The sequence below is a fragment of the Schistocerca piceifrons genome, chromosome 5 (assembly GCF_021461385.2).
Source record: "Schistocerca piceifrons isolate TAMUIC-IGC-003096 chromosome 5, iqSchPice1.1, whole genome shotgun sequence".
In the NCBI taxonomy this organism is placed as follows: domain Eukaryota; kingdom Metazoa; phylum Arthropoda; class Insecta; order Orthoptera; family Acrididae; genus Schistocerca; species Schistocerca piceifrons.
The window spans coordinates 53,405,397-53,424,190 of record NC_060142.1 but is presented as its reverse complement, the minus strand read 5'-3'; the positions used below and the strand labels follow the sequence as shown (position 1 = coordinate 53,424,190).

The 18,794-nt window shown below is 38.4% G+C and overlaps 1 protein-coding gene across 1 annotated transcript in view; it reads left to right on the top strand.

Annotated features, from left to right (window-relative positions):
- Positions 1 to 18,794, top strand: part of LOC124798729 (E3 ubiquitin-protein ligase TRIM71-like) — a 99,632-nt gene that overhangs the window by 50,721 nt on the left and 30,117 nt on the right. The window contains exons 4-6 of the mRNA XM_047262256.1: positions 5,363 to 5,596; positions 9,602 to 9,936; positions 13,865 to 14,036. Coding sequence (XP_047118212.1) covers positions 5,363 to 5,596; positions 9,602 to 9,936; positions 13,865 to 14,036 — 741 coding nt within the window. The remainder of the gene's footprint in view (positions 1 to 5,362; positions 5,597 to 9,601; positions 9,937 to 13,864; positions 14,037 to 18,794) is intronic.

Sequence of the window (18,794 nt, the reverse complement as noted above, 5' to 3'; positions counted from 1 at the left end):
ATCTGGTGCCTGTGAAAGGACGGGAGGAGTACTTGCGTGAAGGCTTCCTATGTCCCTCCAGCCAACCAACACCAGAGTCTTCCTCTGCAGCCAGAAAGTCTCGAAAAAGGCAAACAAAGGCAAATGGTCTTCTCCTTGACTGACTCAAAGATTATCTTTGATGGTGTCACCACTATACCTTTGCCTGGTCAGCCTCCGTGTCACTGGTGTGCACCACCAACCATCTTTCTGCATTGGACTCTGCAGACCAACAGCACAAGAAAGCTGATACTTCTGTGCACCTCATGCAGTAGGATCCTCCTTCCTCTGCATCCTGTAGTAGTGAGTCTTTGCAGGCTGGCACTCGGCAACTCCCAAGGTGACATTTGTGGCCTTCAGTCCCACAGAGGATCTACTGCTGCTTTTAGAATCACAGCATTCACTTGTACACTGCCTTCAGGAAACGCTTTGAGCTTTTGCATTTCTTCCCAGTCTGTTTTGGCCTTACCCTGATGTCGGCATTCCATCTCGTGGAGGAGTCGTGCTGCTCATTTGAGATAACATTCATAGTTAGCCCATCTCCCTGACTACCCATCTTCAAACTGCTGCAGTTTAGCTTTCCCTTCCTCACTTGACTGTTTCCCTTTGTACTGTTCACATCCCTCCATCATTCAGTGACACCAGCGCAGACTTCCTCCAGCTTATTGGGCAGCTACTCACCCCTTTCTGCTGCTCGGTGACTTTAATGTGCACTGTCCCCTTTGGGGTTCTCCCAGAACCTGTCAGAGGTGCTGACTTTCTTAATCAATCTCTTCTGCATTAACACAGGAGCATCCACATGCCTTTCCTACTTCTCATACGCCTATTCCTATTTGGACCTATCCATCTGCACTGCCTAGCTTGCCCATACAGTGGTCCATTCTTTTCCACACCTACTCAAGCAACCATTTTCCATGTGCTATCCATTTCCTGACTCCTGCCCCACCTGCATGCAAGCCCAAATGTTACATTACTAAGGCTGACTGGCAGCATTCCTCCTCCCTGGTGACCTTCGAAGAAGATAAGGTGATGATTTCCCCAGTTGCAATGACAAACTGGAATATCGCACAAACATTATCCTTACCACTGCAGAATGTTCCATTATTCAAACTTTCTCTTTACCATGTCATGTCCCAGTCCCTTCATGCACCAAGGCACACCACAAGGCAATTTGTGTGAACAGACATGCTCTCTGCATTTTTAACTGTCATCCTATGACGGCTCCGATGGCTCTCTGTGGCCAAGATCCGTTCCCCAATTTCTGGCCAGACAGTAGCAGATAGTAATTGTGGACCCTATTGCTATCTCCAACGCCTTAGGCTGCCATTTTGCAGAAATTTTGAACTCTTCCCACTATCACCCTGCCTCCCTCCATTGGAAACCAGCAGAGGATGCTCAGGCAATACCCTTCTCTTCTCAGAATCATGAGTGCTATAATGCCACCGTCACTGTGAGGGAGCTAGACCATGCTCTGTTCATTCCGATCCTCCATCCCAGGGCCAGATATTGTCAACATTCAGTTGTTGCAGCACCTCTCTCTTCCAGACCGGCTCTTTCTGCTTAATATGTACAATCGCATCTGGGTAGAGTGCGTGTTCCCCAGATGCTGGCGTGAAGCCACTGTCATATCCATACCTAAGCCTGGTAAGGACAAACACCTTCCTTCTAGCTACTGCCCCCCACCCCCCTCCCCCTGTCCTCACACCAGCTGTGTTTGCAAGGTGATGGATTATATGATTCATGCCCTGCTGATATGGTGGCTAAAGTCTTGCAATTTGCTGACCACTGCACAGTCCGGATATTGAGCACATCATTCTGCAGTTGGCCATGTTTGTCACTTCATCCATCCGAGTCATGAATTGTTTTCTGCACGAATCCCAGACTGTGGCCATGTTTTTTGATTTGGAGAAGGTGTATGACACCTGCTGGAGAACTGGTATCCTCTGTACTCTTTACATGTGGGGCTTCCATGACCCCCTGCCCTGTTTCCTTGAGCAATTTTTAAAACACCGGGTTTTCAAGGTGTGTGTGGGTTCTGGCTTGTTGGATGCCTTTATCCAAGAAAATAGTGTACTTTAGGGTTCTGTCCTGAGCTTTGTCCTCTTTGAAACTTCCTGGCAGATTAAAACTGTGTGCCCGACCGAGATTTGAACTCCGGACCTTTGCCTTTCGCTGGCAAGTGCTCTACCAACTGAGCTACCGAAGCATGACTCATGGCCGGTACTCACAGCTTCATTTCTGCCAGTACCTTGTATCCTTGTCCTCTTTGCTAGCACTGTTAACCCTATAGTGGCCCATCTTCTGCCGGGCATCTCCTGCTCCCTTTTCATTGATGATTTTGCCATTTATTGCAGTTCTCCAAGGACCTGTCTCATTGAGCAGCGTCTTCAGTGATGTATTGATCATCTTTACTCATGGAGCATTGACAGTGGCTTTTGTTTTTCCACTCATAAAACCATTTGTATGAATTTCTGGTGGCACAAATGGTTTCTCCCACCAACTTTGCATCTTCAGCCTGTTGCCCTTCTGTTCATCGAAACTATGAAATTCATTGGGCTTTTGTTTGATAGGAAACACTCTTGGTCCTCCCATGTATCTTATCTGGCAGCCCACTTATTTGGGTCCTCAGTGTCCTCCATGTCCTGGAGTCCACTTTTGGCACTTGCTCCGGCAGTTTTATCTTTACTTTACCTGTAACTTTCCCAGTGGGTGTGACCCCTTCACCACCTCAGCTTTGTGTGGTGGCCCATGTTCACCTTGGCCTTCATTCAGTTCCTAAGGACACTACTGCAGTCTCCCTCTGTCGCCTTCAGTTTCATGACCTTCAGTTGGAACTTTGCGATAGTGACTTTGTATACACAGATGGCTCTTGGACTGACTGTGGTGTTGGATTTGCCATCATCATTGGTGCCCATGACTTTTGGTATTGGCTTCTGGCACACTGCTCAGTATTTACAGTTGAGATCTTTGCTCTGTATCAAGCTATGGAGTACATCTGGTGACATAGGCTTTTCAATCGTGTCCTCTGCTCACACTCTCTGCGCGCTGTACACCTCCCAGGAAACCTGTTACTTGTTCACTCTTGATGGAGCCACTGTGATGATTGTGTGGGTTCCTGGTCATGTTGCTCTGCCAGGAAATGAGGCTGCTGAGAAAAACCCTGTTGCTGCACAATGTGCAGTGTTGCCGAAATTTTCTATCCAGTCCCTCAATTTTTCTCAAAGTATTGACTTTATCTATGGAGGAGTGGCACAGGTAGTATTTAGACATAAATACAAGGCAATGAACTCTCCCTGAAAATTCAAAATGCCATTCTTCCTGTCAAAGTGGTCTTTTCACAATGCAAAATCGAAGCTTTTTCTCTAGAGGTCCAGAGTAAAAGTTCCATTGCAACTTTTCTCCACCATTTCACCCCCTTTCTTAATAGTGAATAGTACCACGCCATCTGGTCACAGCTCCATCACAGCCTTTGGCTTCATTATTACTTCTCCTTATCTGTTCTCTTTCCCAGAATCCTCTAAAGCATAAGTATGTCCAGAAACTGTTGAAATAATTAGAACTCTTCTTTTATCTATTCTGTTAATTTTTTTTTCATTATCATTCTCTGCTCCACATACTTCCCTTTTTAAGCTGCTTCTCCACAGTATTCTTCAGAAATCCTGGTCTATTTTAATGAATTGTTCCATAGAGAAGCATATTTTCATCTGACAACCTATGCATTAGAGAGAAATTTGTACAGAAATTGTCATCGTAAAGAGTTTTCACGAAGAGGCTTGCACATTCTCATAGTGATAGCCTCAATTTGATCTACACCTACCAATTTAGCTTACTCTTGATAGATACTAAAGGCAAAAGTGTGGCTTTCCCCTATACCAATTTTGTACACTTTTACTCTATAATTCAGACTTGTTAAGAATATGCAGCATAAAAATTGATCATCTCCAACGAATCATAGATCTATCAATTACCACATCTCTTCCAGGGGTTAGAGCCTTCTGAAAGTTGCTGTGCAGGTGTTCAACTAACAACTGTACTTTAAAAGTCTTGTCATTTATGTTTCTAGGGACATCATTATCAGCAAACTGCCAGCAAGGTGATGAGGTTATAAATCAATCACAAGGCACAGTGGATTTTCTAATTTTATTTTCATACAGTAGATTCTTTGACAAATAAATTGAATTTTCTGAAACCTCATGTAACCCTTTAGTTCACATCATGCCACTAAACTTGATAATTCCTTTCTCAGAAATGTCAGCCCAATTTGCTAGTCAATCCCCCCCTTAGGTTTCGGACAGTTTCGGTGCTGCATATCATTTGTGTCCAACAACGTACTGTATTGCTGTATTGTTTCATATGTATTGTGTTACCAACATTTTGTGAACATTAGAAGGGATGTCAAAACTGGTGAAGATATTAAACTTCTGAATCCCAATCAGAATTATTCTTGTTATATTTTGTCCAGTTGGTTCCCAACTGGGGATACCATTTTCAGAGTTACATATGTTATGATGAATATCCTCAGAACAGGACTCATTATCGCTTACATTTAAATCAAAAGAGGATCTTGCGTCTTGGGACTGTAAGCTGGATCATCAGATGCAGGAGACACATCATAGTCCCTGGAGTCACATTTATTTAGGCATTAGTTCAGATAGTGGTGTGGTCTCTCCTCATCTAATGGTATACCACATCTTTGTTTCCTTGTTACTGGCAGCCCAGAAGTAGATAGATCCATTTTTAGCTAAACATGAGATGAAACATGATCACTACTGGTGGGCAACCATAATTATTATAGAAGATAAACAATAATTTCATAACCATAAACAATATTTTGCCACATACATTAAAGCAGCTGTTCTTGCCTGCTAACACTAACAGATGGTGGCATGTGAATTTTAATGTACAACAATAAGTGACCTGTTTTCTCTAGTGTTTGGTGCTAAAAGTGTGCAGCACAACAATCTGGACACAAGGTGACCTGAACGATTGAAAACCAGCATGAAAAAGTGTTATCAGGTCACTGGTGGGCCAAATGGAAGCAATTTGAATTATTTATCTCATTGTAAATAAGTATATACCTTTGAGCTTTTTGCAGCTCAGACTTTGACATAATAATCACTTCTGCAATTTTGGGAAGTCATTGAAATCCACGCCCATCGGGTGGAAGGAAATGCATCTGAACACATGATGGGCCAATTATCAGAGAACATGTTAACATAAGTAACTTGAAGTATAAGAAAATGCATAAGCAGTAAGAGAAGTGCAACCTGATCTTTTGATTATTTGATAATTGTTTGCTTCTTCTTGGACTGTATTCTTAATACAAATCTCTTATTTTCTGCAGGTAGTCAGAGTTGAGTCTCCTTTGGACCCATTCAATTTTAGTAGCAGTGGAAGCACTAGCCCAGGTTCTAATCAAGGTAGCAACATTGCAGTTACACCTTTCGTACCTGAAAGAGAAGACTCAAAGGTGTTCGGGGAAGTTGAAGCTAGCTACCAAACTATCAGAAGTCAGATAGAACATCTGAAATTTATTAGAGAGTGTATTGAACATAGGGCACAGCAGGCTGTATCAGAGGTATGAATCACTGAATTTCATATTTCATATTTACTATTTATTTATTTTTCATTTACTTGTATGTTAAGTTTATTCATGTTGCATAAATTCTGTATGCCATACTTGAAGCTCAGAGTGCCACACATTGTGCTTCAGGTAAATGTTAAATGTAATGGATGAAGTGAAACCACATTCGGCATACGAAAGAATTAAAATCATAAAAGATTAGAGAGCAGTAAATTTTTGTCCCTTGAAGACCCATCCAAAGATGACAATTACTAATCTAAACAGTAAATAAAATAAAAAATATATTACTTTTAATATCTAAAGACTGGCATAAAGTCTAAAAATGTTGATGTAATGAGTGAACCTTCCTTTCATTGCAACTAAAGCACCATATAAGTATGTGCTGTTTGTCTTGGTTGTAAGAGAAATGTATTTTGAAAGATTTTCATTAATGTTGGTAACCAACGCAATCAACATAGTCCTAACCAGACTATGCAGTAATAATGAAACTCAATGAAGTATTCAGTTGTCACTGTGATCAATATAGGTCATAAAGCACTGATGTCTGTTTCTAAAACTGATCAGCTCATGGCATTCTATTGTTAGCAAGATTTTTGCTGCTTATGGGACATTGATTTCTAAATTTATAACAAAATAAATACAAAGTAAAAGTGTGAAAGAATAGCAGGTGAATAGTGCATCTAGAAATGCAGCATTCATTCATTTTCCTTGGAGTGTACAGCATTCCTCTGTTAAATAAATTTAGCAAATCCTCCTGATTAATTTTTTGTAAAGCTCAGCTTATAGCCATTCTGTATCTTATTTATATATTCTTCATCTTATTTCACATTGGAGTGTTTTCCTTTTTCTGAATTTATAGAATGCAATAATGTATCGTATGTTAAAAACATCTGTCTCATAATTGTAACCAAAAGTTGAAAATAAGGTGAGATTACAGCCATGATTTTTTCCTGGGGACATGCACTTCTAGTGTATGCTTAAATGATGGCATCTTCTTGGATAAAACACTGTGGAGGTAATATAGCCCCCCCCCCCCCCCCAATTCAGACTATTCAGAAACACACAATTATCTATCAGGAGAAGCAAATTTGGTGCTCTACAGGATGGAATGTAGAATGTTTGCTCCCTTAATCGGGCAGATAGATTAGAAAATATAAGAAGGGAAATGACTGGGTTAAAGTTATAGCAGGCATTCATGGGAAGTGTGCTGGCAGGAAAAACAGGACTTATGATCTGGTGAATACACTGTTGTAAATACAAAATCAAATATGAGTAATGCAGGAGTAGTTCTAATAATGAACAAGAGAATAGGAATGCATGTTTGTAGCCAAGATAAATGCTGAGCCCACACCCAATGCAGCAGTAAAAGTTTTTATGTCATCTAGTTCCACAGATGAAGAGATTGAAAAAATGTATCATGAGAAAAAAGAAATTTTCAGATAATTAAGGGGGATGAAATGTTTAATTGCAAGGGAGGATTTGAATTAATAACAAGAAAAGGAAGAGAAGAAAAAATGGGTGATTATGGATTGGGTGAAAGGAATGAAAGCCAGCTTGTAGTATTTTGCACTGAACACAATTTGATCTTAGGAGTTACGCATATTGAGCCTTCAGCTGTACATGTGCAACTTTATTTCTTAACTAGTTTCACTTGTTACAAGCATTGTCACTGTGCAGTAAAAAATCAAAATGAGATTAATGTCAAATAGCATATTCCCAACATACTGTCTGTGGAACAGCGACCAATGTAAAGGAAAAAATGCATGTCTTTCATTCTATAGTCTCAATTGATTTGCCAACAGCGTATTGTTTTCAGTACAGTATCATCTTCAGGCCAATGCCTGGGCTGCACACTAGGGGATGGCCTAAAGATGGTACTGTGTACCAAAATGTTAAGCTAATTATAAAAATAAATTAATTGTGAAACATCAATATAGACTAGGGTGTGATCATATGCTCATATAAATAGATGTCATGACCAAATGCACACAAACAATAAAACTAACTCCTTTGCGACTGTTGCATGTAGTGACGATGCTACCTGTATGAACAACATTGAAGACAGTTTTATTGTTTGTATGCACTTACTGACATTGTCATATGGAACAAATGATTATGCCCTATTTTATGTTAATGTCACTTTGATTTTTCACTGTATAGGTTTTCCTCCAGTGACAATGCTCATAAGACATGAAACCAGTTAAGTAACATTGCACATGTACAGCTGAAAGATAGAGGTGCTTTACTTCAAATACCTTAGAGCAGTAAGCAGTCAACTTCAAAAAGTTTGTGTACGGTACTTTAATCGTCGCTAACCCTTGGTTTAACAATTGTGAATAAAGGCTGTACGCATCAGAGACCAGTAGACACTGAAAGGTTTGATATTGATTATATAATCATAAGACAGTATTTCAGAACCAGCTTTAAACTGTAAGACATTTCCAGGGGTAGATGTCGGCTCTGATCACATTTGATAGATTATGAACTACAGAATAAAACTGAAGAAAATTACAAAAGATACTTTAATGAAGAGATGGGACCTGAATAAGTTGAAAGAATGAGAGGTTGACCAAGTGAGGTGGCATGGTGGTTACCACACTGGACTTGCATTCGGGAGGATGATAGTTCAGACCAACATCTGACCATACTGATTTAGATTTTCAGTGATTTCGCTACATTGCTTCCAGCAAATGCCTAGATGGTTCCTTCAAATGGGTATGGCTGACTTCCTTCCCCATAACCCAATGGGACTGATAACCTAACTGTTTGATCCCACCTCCAAAACCAACCAATCGATCAATCAATCATTCATTATTGGCCCTCAGTATTTTCAAAAAAGGTATTGATATATCAATGGAAAAATAAACATGGTGTACTGACCTATAAAAATATTAGGTGCACATTGTAAATATACTGTTAGTTTGAGAGCTGTGTATTTAAGTATTGATTTATTGATTATTGATTTTTTTATTTGGGTACTGATTTATTTGGGTACTGATTTATTTGGGTACTGATTTATTTGGGTACTGATTTATTTGGGTACTGATTTATTTGGGTACTGATTTATTTGGGTACTGATTTATTTGGGTACTGATTTATTTGGGTACTGATTTATTTGGGTACTGATTTATTTGGGTACTGATTTATTTGGGTACTGATTTATTTGGGTACTGATTTATTTGGGTACTGATTTATTTGGGTACTGATTTATTTGGGTACTGATTTATTTGGGTACTGATTTATTTGGGTACTGATTTATTTGGGTACTGATTTATTTGGGTACTGATTTATTTGGGTACTGATTTATTTGGGTACTGATTTATTTGGGTACTGATTTATTTGGGTACTGATTTATTTGGGTACTGATTTATTTGGGTACTGATTTATTTGGGTACTGATTTATTTGGGTACTGATTTATTTGGGTACTGATTTATTTGGGTACTGATTTATTGTGCAGGTTCCAAACAGCTCCCTCATGTATTTCACAAAAAATATTGACAAAGATATTAATGCAGTGCAGTAGCAACACAATTCTAAAACAGCAAACATTCTGACCATAGACATAAACTCTTGCATATTAATGAATGTGCCAGCATGTGTACAGGTGCTGTTACTGAAGTTGCTGTTCCTCACAAAGGAGAGGAAGTAGAGCCATTTGCAGGTATGGAAAGTCTGACATCATCATTTGGCAATGGAGTAACAGCAGGGGAGGGGAAGAGGGAAGTCATAGCAAACAGGACAGTAGTAGTATCTATACATTCCTACATTCCTTGTTGCAGACCAGTAACACCCCCCCCCCCCCATTAATATGCATCACTTCATAGTTATTTCACTGTATACAGTTTCCTTTTGGTGAAATAATGTGATTCATAAATTTTCTAGAAGTGGAGGCAAATGCTTTTCCTATTTTTTTTAAATACGAATAAAAATGACATTTCTGCTAAAAAAAAGAATAGAAGTAGAAAAAAAAATTAAATATGAAAATTGACTGATTTCAGATCCATGCCATGAAACAGCACGTTGTATCATCTCTTGATGAACGTGAAAGGCAGTTGCTGCTACTTGTAGATCGTGTCAGGACATTGAAGGGTCAAGCTTTGAATCATCAGTCAGGTACACTGTGTAAGACTTTGGACTCTCTTTCAACATGGCTTAAATGTGCTAAAAAGGCACTGCGGATGGGTGGCTTGACAACTCAGATGACAGCAGGTGCCCGGAAACTGCTTGCAGACATACGTGAATCACCATTCCAACCCTGTGAAAATGATGCATTAGTTTTCACACCTGTACCATTCAACAGCATGATCACCATCGGCAATATTTCAAGTTCTGGGTAAGTAAGTAATTAGTCTCAACAATATAAATATATATAATTGATTTAGAATTTTGATATTATGTTAAGGAGATAATTTTTGGGCTAGTATTGTTGAAATGTCAGCTTCATACTTTATAAAGATCCAACAATAACCCTTTTAATAATATTATGAAAAGGATGTATTACGTGGTCGGAATGCAGAGATGTCATGTATAGTGGAAGCAGCAATCTGGAGTGGGGCAGAGGAGGATGTGGGATAGCAGGGTATGGCTGGTGGGGAGAGTAGTAAGCACTGCCTGACAAAGTATAGGGACTGGATGGTGGCCAGGCAAGGCCACCTCGCACGGCCTCCAGAGGTTCTGGGTGGGGGGGTAGGGGATGTGGAAAAGAAGAGCAACAAAGAAGGGGAAAAGACCAGTGGCATCGGTAGAGGCAGTGCACAATCCTTCCACCACCCTAAAGAACCAGCTACAAAGGTGTCCCCTCTTCATTAATCGATACTTCCCTGGACTGGAAGAACTGAATCCGGCTTTGTCTGTAACCATTCCATGAAATGATGAACATCCTACCCAAGATCCTTCAGACTCCTCAGGTGTTTCATCACCCACCCAACCTCCACACCATCCTTTCCCATCCCTACACCACTCCCAATCCCATCCCATTGCCATAGGGATTGTATCCCTGTGGAAGGCCAGGTGTAAGACCTGGCCAATCCATTAACCCAGCAGTTCCTATTTCAGTCCTGTCACAGGCTTATCCGACCCTGTCAGAGGCTGGGTCAACTATGAAAGCAGCCATGTCATATACCGGCTGTGCTGCAATAACTGAACAGTTTTTTGTCATGGTTTATCTACCAACGAGCTATCTATCAGAATGAATGGCCACCACCAAACTGTCACCAAGAGCAAGGTCGACCACCCTGTGCCAAACGCTGAACATAACATGCTTGATTTCAGTGACTGTTTCACAACCCAGGCCATCTGGGTCGTTGCCTCCACCATCAGCTCCTCTGAACCAATTCTCCACTCCCGAAATTATCCCGGCCTCAACCTGAGGTAACTTACTGTCCCCACACCCTACACCAAACAGTTTGTACCCCCTCTGTTCTAATCACCTCATTCCAATTTACATCCTTCACCCTCACTGTACTCTGCTCTGTGCCAACACCACTTGTCGTTTCCCCTTCTCTGCAGTCCTCATTCTCCGCTCCCCATCCCCACCCCTCCATCCCCCACAGCCTCCCAAGGCTGTGCCAGGGCATCATGTCTCAGCACCATTTAGTCCCTACATGCTCTTATCAAGCAGCACTGACTTCCATTTACCCCCACCTGTAACCAGCTACCCCTACCTCTTCTCTGCACCATTTCGGAATGCTGCTTCCACTCAATGTGACACCATTTCATTCTGGCCCCAGCAGATGCAGAGAGGAGGCATGTATGTGTGGGATATGCTTGCTCATGTGAATGTGGGTGTTTTCTTATCTGGAGAAGGCTTTGTCCAAAAGATCAGTGTGTAAGCTCGTTGTGCTTGTCTGCAACTCAACATGTCACCTTTGTGGTGAGTAGCTATCTATCCTTTTCATAATATTGCTGAGATTCCAACCTGGACGTTCCATTGTCTAATTATATATTTAAAACTTTTATTTAGCAAATGAACTTAACTCTTCCAGTTCCATTAATTTCAACCAGAAATTTTAAAAAACAAAATCAGTAATATCATACCTTAAATTCTATTTTTCATTGTTACCCAGCTCATTTTCAAAGGTTTTGGTCATCTGAATTCTGAAGTGTTTTGATATAGGTAGATTACAGTTGCAGGTTTTGCTGATACAGCTTCTGATTTCAACTGTTATTTACACAGATTTTTATATCTGTAAGCAACAGAAATAAAACTAACAAAAAAAGAAACAGATTTAACTTTATAAAAGGAAATATCATACCATATATTGCACTCACAACACTGAGGAACATGAATTATGTGATGTTTATGGTAACGTGTAAAAGAACATCTACAGAACATATACAGAAAATAGCACATGTCAAATCATATCTTTTTATTCTCTCGTCTATGGAAAAAAGATTCCATCATCCACTAAAAGTATTATTCCAAACTTCCTCACTTATACAACTAGTTTATCTTCCACAATAGTTTTATTTTCCTCCAGTTTTCTTGTTCTGTAATCATATTTCTTTATCTTTTCATGTTTCCTAATACCTCTCACAAAATTGCATGATTACAATATTAAATGAATTTGTACAACTAGTTATATTTTTTGAATTATTTGATTGCCTACTATGATTGAAGGTACAGATGTCAGCCTGCCACCAAAAAAGCAGTTGTATGCAGCCTGTATTGTCACAATTTTGAAGTGTCTGTTATGTTTTACTATGTCATGCTGTTCCTTTTTGTGGTTGGTGTACTCTTTGCTGTTTTCAGTGCTTGCTGAAACCACACAGATTTTATCCATATATTAAAGTAGCTGCACTAATTACTTCTCCAGTCATTACATATGCAGTCACTCAGGAGGACAAAAAAGTTTTGGACCTGCTTATGCTTAGTATTGCTGAATTAAGCATGGTATCTTCATTGATTCAACTTTTCTGAATTTACAAAAATTAACATATTTAATATGCACACTGAACATATGCATCGTGTAAAATTTCAGAATAGGCCCACAAGATTAATACAATTAAGGAAGAGTTGTTGTTAAAACTGGCGGTTAAAAATATTTATTTTCTACTACAGTAACTTTAGCAAACTTCACAAATTCTTCAGACTATCTTTAGTTGAAAAGTAGAGGGTGTTCTTCAAAATTCGCCATATGTTGCACTTCATCATATGTAACATATTGTAAATAGGTATGTACAGCATAATCTGATGCTTTGCATCCTGCCAAAATTATCATTATTAAGATCTGGGTAGAATGGAAGGGTAGAATGTTGTGTAAGGAATTGAATAATTTTAGTTGTGTGTAAAGTTGTAAGGAGAGTAATTTGGTTAAAATAGGACTTAAAACAACTAGACAGTGGAATTGCCAATGGCCTTGCCTCAGTGATAATACTGGCTCACGTCAGATCAGTGCTGCTGGACTGGGCTGGGCTAGCACTTGTATGGGTGACCATCCAGTCTGCCGAGTGCTGTTGGCAAGTGGGGTGCACTCAGCCCTTGTGAGGCAAAACTGAGGATCTACTTGATTGAGAAGTAGTGGCTCCATTCTTGGAAGCTGACATAATGCCAGGAGTGCAGTGTGCTGACCACATGCCCCTGCATATCTGCATCCAGTGACACCTATGAGATGAGGATGACATGATGGCCGGTTGGCACTGTTGGGCCTTCATAGCCTGTTAGGGAAGAGTTTAGTTTTAGTTTTAAACAATGGAATTATTTTGATGATATGTGAACTGTACCTAGACAGATGTAAATTACAGACTGTTCTGCAAATAGTTAATAATGAAATATTGAAGTGAATTCTGACATAAGTAAAATCAATACCATGGGATAGTAGTAATAAATTTAACTGCTAAAATATTGGTTGTAAATCTGACTCCAATGAACTGCTTTTTTTCTGTATCATCAAATAAACTGCAAATATTTTAAATTCATTTAAGTAATGGTGTTTACTAAAGTACCATTCATGTGAGAGTTACCAGGAAGGGCAGTAGAAATGATCCACAAACTACCAACCAATGTCTTTGACACAAGTTTCTACAACAAACTTATATTCTGAGCTCAAACATAATGAGGTATCTGAAACCAAATGATTTCCTCCATGCCAGTCACCATGGGTTCTGAACACTGATCTTTTATGTGAATATTTTTCAGGTCACTATTCTTGCTATACTGATTAAATGTGTAATTTGTATAACTACCAAATATACATATAAATAAAATAATTTTAAATGACACATACACAATGAAATGAAATGCAGGTTGTTTGTGTTTTAAGGTATGCCCCACAATGTTGTGTGTTGGGTAATGGTGTATCATCTGCACTGTGTGGTAATGTCACAACTTTCATGGTCAGAGTGAAGGATCATCTTGGAGAACAACGGAGAGTAGGCGGTGATCTAGTTTCAGCTGTTCTGGCTGAGCCTGGTCGGAGATGGAAAGCAGCTAAGGTGAGTTTGAGTAATGATTGTAAATTGACTGAAACATAAAGTATTACTTTTGACTCGTTCCTTGGATTAATTCAATAACTGAAAAATTACTGAGATTTAAGGATGAGTTTTGGGTATCTTTGTGAATTATTTGAGTAATAATAATAATAATAATAATAATAATAATAAAGATTTTATTGTCTTTAGGCCATTACAGCAATTGACAACGTCAAATGAAGTTACAATTTATAATACAGTGTGATAAGGTATTGACTACTTAAATATTTTAGCTTATATTACAATCAATGTACAGTGGGTCATCTGTTAGATTACTGCATTTTACAGTTGAAGAATTCATTGATATCATAGAATGGGTGGGCAATAAACCATTCATGCAGTCTTTCTTTGAATGTATGTTCAGGAAGATCCTGTATGGCATGTGGCAGCTTATTAAATAGCTTGTGCCCTGTGACTTCATAGCTATTTATTGATTTTGATAGTCTGTGGTAAGGCGTGTATATGTGTTTGATGCTTCTTGTGTTGTAACAATGTACATTTTCTCTACGTTTCACATCTTGTAGGTTCTTCTTCGTAAAGATTAAGACATTGTATATATAGAGGTTTATTACAGTCATAATTTTTTGTTTAGTAAATAAGGGTTTGCAGTGAGCCTTATGTGAAGAATTTGTAATTATCCTAATGGCTTTCTTCTGCAATAATAGGATGTCATGTATATGACTACAGTTACCCCACAAGATAATGCCATAGGATATTATACTCTGGAAAAATGCAAAATAAGATGATCTGATGTATGTTTCAGGTACACAATTTCTGAGTTGTCTCAATAAATAAATTACTCTAGATAGTTTACTACTAATATAGTTTACATGTTGGCCCCAGGATAACTTTTCGTCTAAATAAACTCCGAGGAATTTAACAGAACTAGGGTCATCAGATAGTGGCTTGTCTCTTAGAGTGAAGATTATCTGCTGAGTTTTATTTTCATTTAGCAGGAAACTATTTGCTCTGAACCAATATGCTGCATGAGTGAGTGTATTTTCAGCACAGGTTTTAAGATCATTAAGACTGTTACTGCTATGGAGAAAAGTCGTATCATCTGCATACAATACAGTGGTGGATCTAATAAACGAGGGGAGGTCATTGATCATTATCAGAAACAGGAAGGGCCCCAGTACAGATCCCTGAGGCACACCTACTCTAACATTTTCTATGTTTGACATTTCCTTACCAACACAAACTACCTGTTTACGGTTGTTGAGATAAGCTTTTAATAGTCTGAGACTGTTTTCTTTGATGCCGTAGAATTCTAGTTTCTCTAGTAGTGGCATGTGCTCAACACAGTCGAAGGCTTTGCTTAGGTCACAGAATGAGACCTGAGCAAAGCCTTTGTTTTCAAAAACTTTGAGGATGTAACTGACTACCGTGTTGATTGCATCAATGGTCGACAGATTCTTCCTAAACCCGTATTGTGTAGCATTAATTATTCCTAGATTCTCAAAGTGAGATGATAATTGTTGGTACATGATGCATTCTATTACCTTGGAGAATGTGGGTACTATTGAAATAGGCCTGTAGCTAGATGGAGAGTCTTTATCTCCCTTTTTGTATACTGGGACGATCCTAGACAGTTTTAACTCATCAGGAAAATATCCCTCAAGTAAGCACTTGTTTATACAATGGGTTAAGGGGTAGAGAATGCAGTCACACACTTTTTTTTAGCAGGTTGGATGATATGCCATATATATCTAAGCTATCAGATGATTTCAGTTGTTTTATGACCCCTTGTACATATCTAGGCGATACTTCGGAGAAGGTTACCATGCTTGTATTTAGTGACTGTCTGCCCCAATTTTGGGAGAGTAACTCTGATGGACTAATGTCTGGTTTGATAATTGTGTCTCCTATTTCTTTCACTGAATTAATAAAAAACTCATTGAGTGTTTGTGGTGGGATATTAATTTTGTCTTTTTTAGTATCTCTGGCAGCACTGTTAATTACTTTCCACGCAGTTTTGCATTTATTGGTGGAATTATGTATGCTGTTGGCATTGTAGGTTTTTTTGGCTTGCAGGATGGCTTTTTTGTATTCATTCCTGCGTTCCACATAGGCTGATTTGGCACAGTCAGACTTCATACTATTGTATATATTGTACAGTAACAAAACTTGTTTCTTTAGATCTGTCAGCTGTTTAGTGTACCATATATTTTGTCTGTTTTGAGATCTGGATTTGTGGCTGCTGTCCATTATTTTTATTTTCTTTATGGGAATACTATGGTTAAATAGGGTCAAGAATGCATTAAAAAATCTATCAAATATTATTTTGGCTGGCAGATCATTACTTGATGTGTAATGTCCATCAACACTACAATGGCCAAACCAGTCTCTGTCAGCAAGGGAATTAAGAAATGTTTTAATTTTATCCTCAGTTATGGGTCTGGTAATCACAACTGTTGGGACAGGTCTGTTTGCATTGCACCTATTGAGGGGAATTTTACTTGCATAATTTAGAGATACGGAGTCATGGTCAGAGAATGGGAACACTACAACTTCGCATGTGTTTTCAGTGGTCTTGAAGTTTACAAAGATGTTATCTAAACATGCTTTGTTTCTTGTGGGCCTGTTATTAACATGATGTAAATTGTATTGTCTTAGCAAGTTTTCCAGATCTGCAACACTACCCTTACATTTAGTAACATCAAAATCAGCATTCAAATCACCTCCTATTGCAATATCATAATGTAGCCATTTAATATTACTTAATTCACTCAATAGCATGTCCATTTTTTCTAAAAATATGTTAATGCTTCCCTTTGGTGATCTGTACATGGATACTACTATTAGCTTATGACTATTAATGATTATACCCGTAACTTCAAAGTGCTGTTCATCACACAAGGAATTTAGGTCTAGTTTGGTTATTGTACAATTGAGTGACTGGTTGGAATAAATTGCCACACCACCTCTAATGTGCTTTTTCCTACAGTAGCTATTTACTATACTAAAATTGTCAAATTTGGCAACTGCAAGTTCATTCTCATTAGCCCAGTGTTCACTCAGACAAAAAATATCTTGGACTAAGAATTATCTAGGTAATAGCATCTTAGTTCTATAAAACTATCATGTTTCACATTGGTCAAGCACTTTTGAGCCTTGTTAGTTCTGAAAGTGTGTACCGTAACACTGTTCCTAAGTTGGTACACTAATATAAGTGAATTTTGTAAGAGCTGCATACAGCTGTATTGCATTGACATCAGATAAATTAGTAATGCTTAAAATCAATATATACATTACGTTCTATCTTTTGTCTCCTTTGTTGTTGCAGTTTTGCTGTTTATTTTTTAAAATACTTGCCAGAGATTCAGCAATTACTCAGAACATATTAAAAATACCAAGGACAAAATTAAACATCAATGACTAGCATCATAAACACAGGAAATGTCTGTCAATATGGAGGTCATTTCTCCTGTCCTTTTCTGTAGGTAAAAATGTTTTAGGTAATTTACTTTTGTTACTTGTTTTTGGAATGAGACCACACAAAGATTTCCATACAGTCTCAAGTGCCAATGTCAGGTCTCTCAAAACAAATATTTGTTGCTGGTAACAGCTGCTATATGATGGAACTGAGAAGACCATCTGGTGTAACTCAAATTCCACTTTGAGTTCTGCTTGAAAAAACTGACAATGCAGAAAAAAATAATACCCATTTGGGTTTTCATTGTGTTAGTTGGTTCAGTTTAGTTCGGTATCACCTAGTATTATTTCACGTGCATCTGGTATGATGCATCACAATGTTCTGTTAAAGGATTCATCAAGAATCAATCTGGCTTGTGTAATTCTGGTTGCACTGTAGAATTTTGTGGGTTGGGTATACTGTGCCACACCCGTGTGGACTTCTCTGAAGTGTCTTCTCCATTGCAGGAAACTGCTGAAGCTTTCTGACTAATGATTTAAGAATAAATTATCAAATGATAGCTGAACATGTTTTTTTTCAATTTCAGCCATCTGTTTTCAGATGTTTGTTGCATAACTGTATTTACAATTAAGTCCATTAACATGATGCTAAAAAATTCTTTCTCTAAACAGCAGCACTTCCTGTCTAACAGTAATTCAAAAGCTTTTTTTTTACATCAGAATCAAAAAACTTGATTTTCTCCTAACAGATGTGTAATACCATTTATCCTGTGTGCATTTTCTGGGTCTGTGGACTGCATGCTGGATACCCAGAAAGTAGTAAGCATTCTCCTGGCATACTACAGTATGTATGCACAGTAGGTCTTTTGATATTTGACCCTCCTACTTTACTAAAACATTGTGAACATCTTTAGCTGACATAACCATTCTTTATATGGCGGAACAGGACTCAATCAACAATATCCTGTCACACTAAAACCTTTTTCTTTTTATTCCCACTGTGTGGCTGAACACTTTATCACACTAAATTGAGATAACTTCATCGATTGAACACAGCAAATTAAGGCTAACTGAATAAGAAACATTTTATGAATACACTAATTTTCATTTAAAACTCAAGTCATCTTTTTAGGCTGGCTCTACTTAAACATCACATTCAGAAAATATTGTTCTTATGGAACACAGTTAGGTCTTTATTCTCATGAAGTAACAAGTGCTATTGACAGGGAATATCAAATTTATTCCATGTTTTTAAATTTCCAGAAGGCTTTGGACACTTCCTCACAAGCAACTTCTAATCAGATTTCATGCCTATGGAGTATCATCTCAGTTATATGACTGGATTTG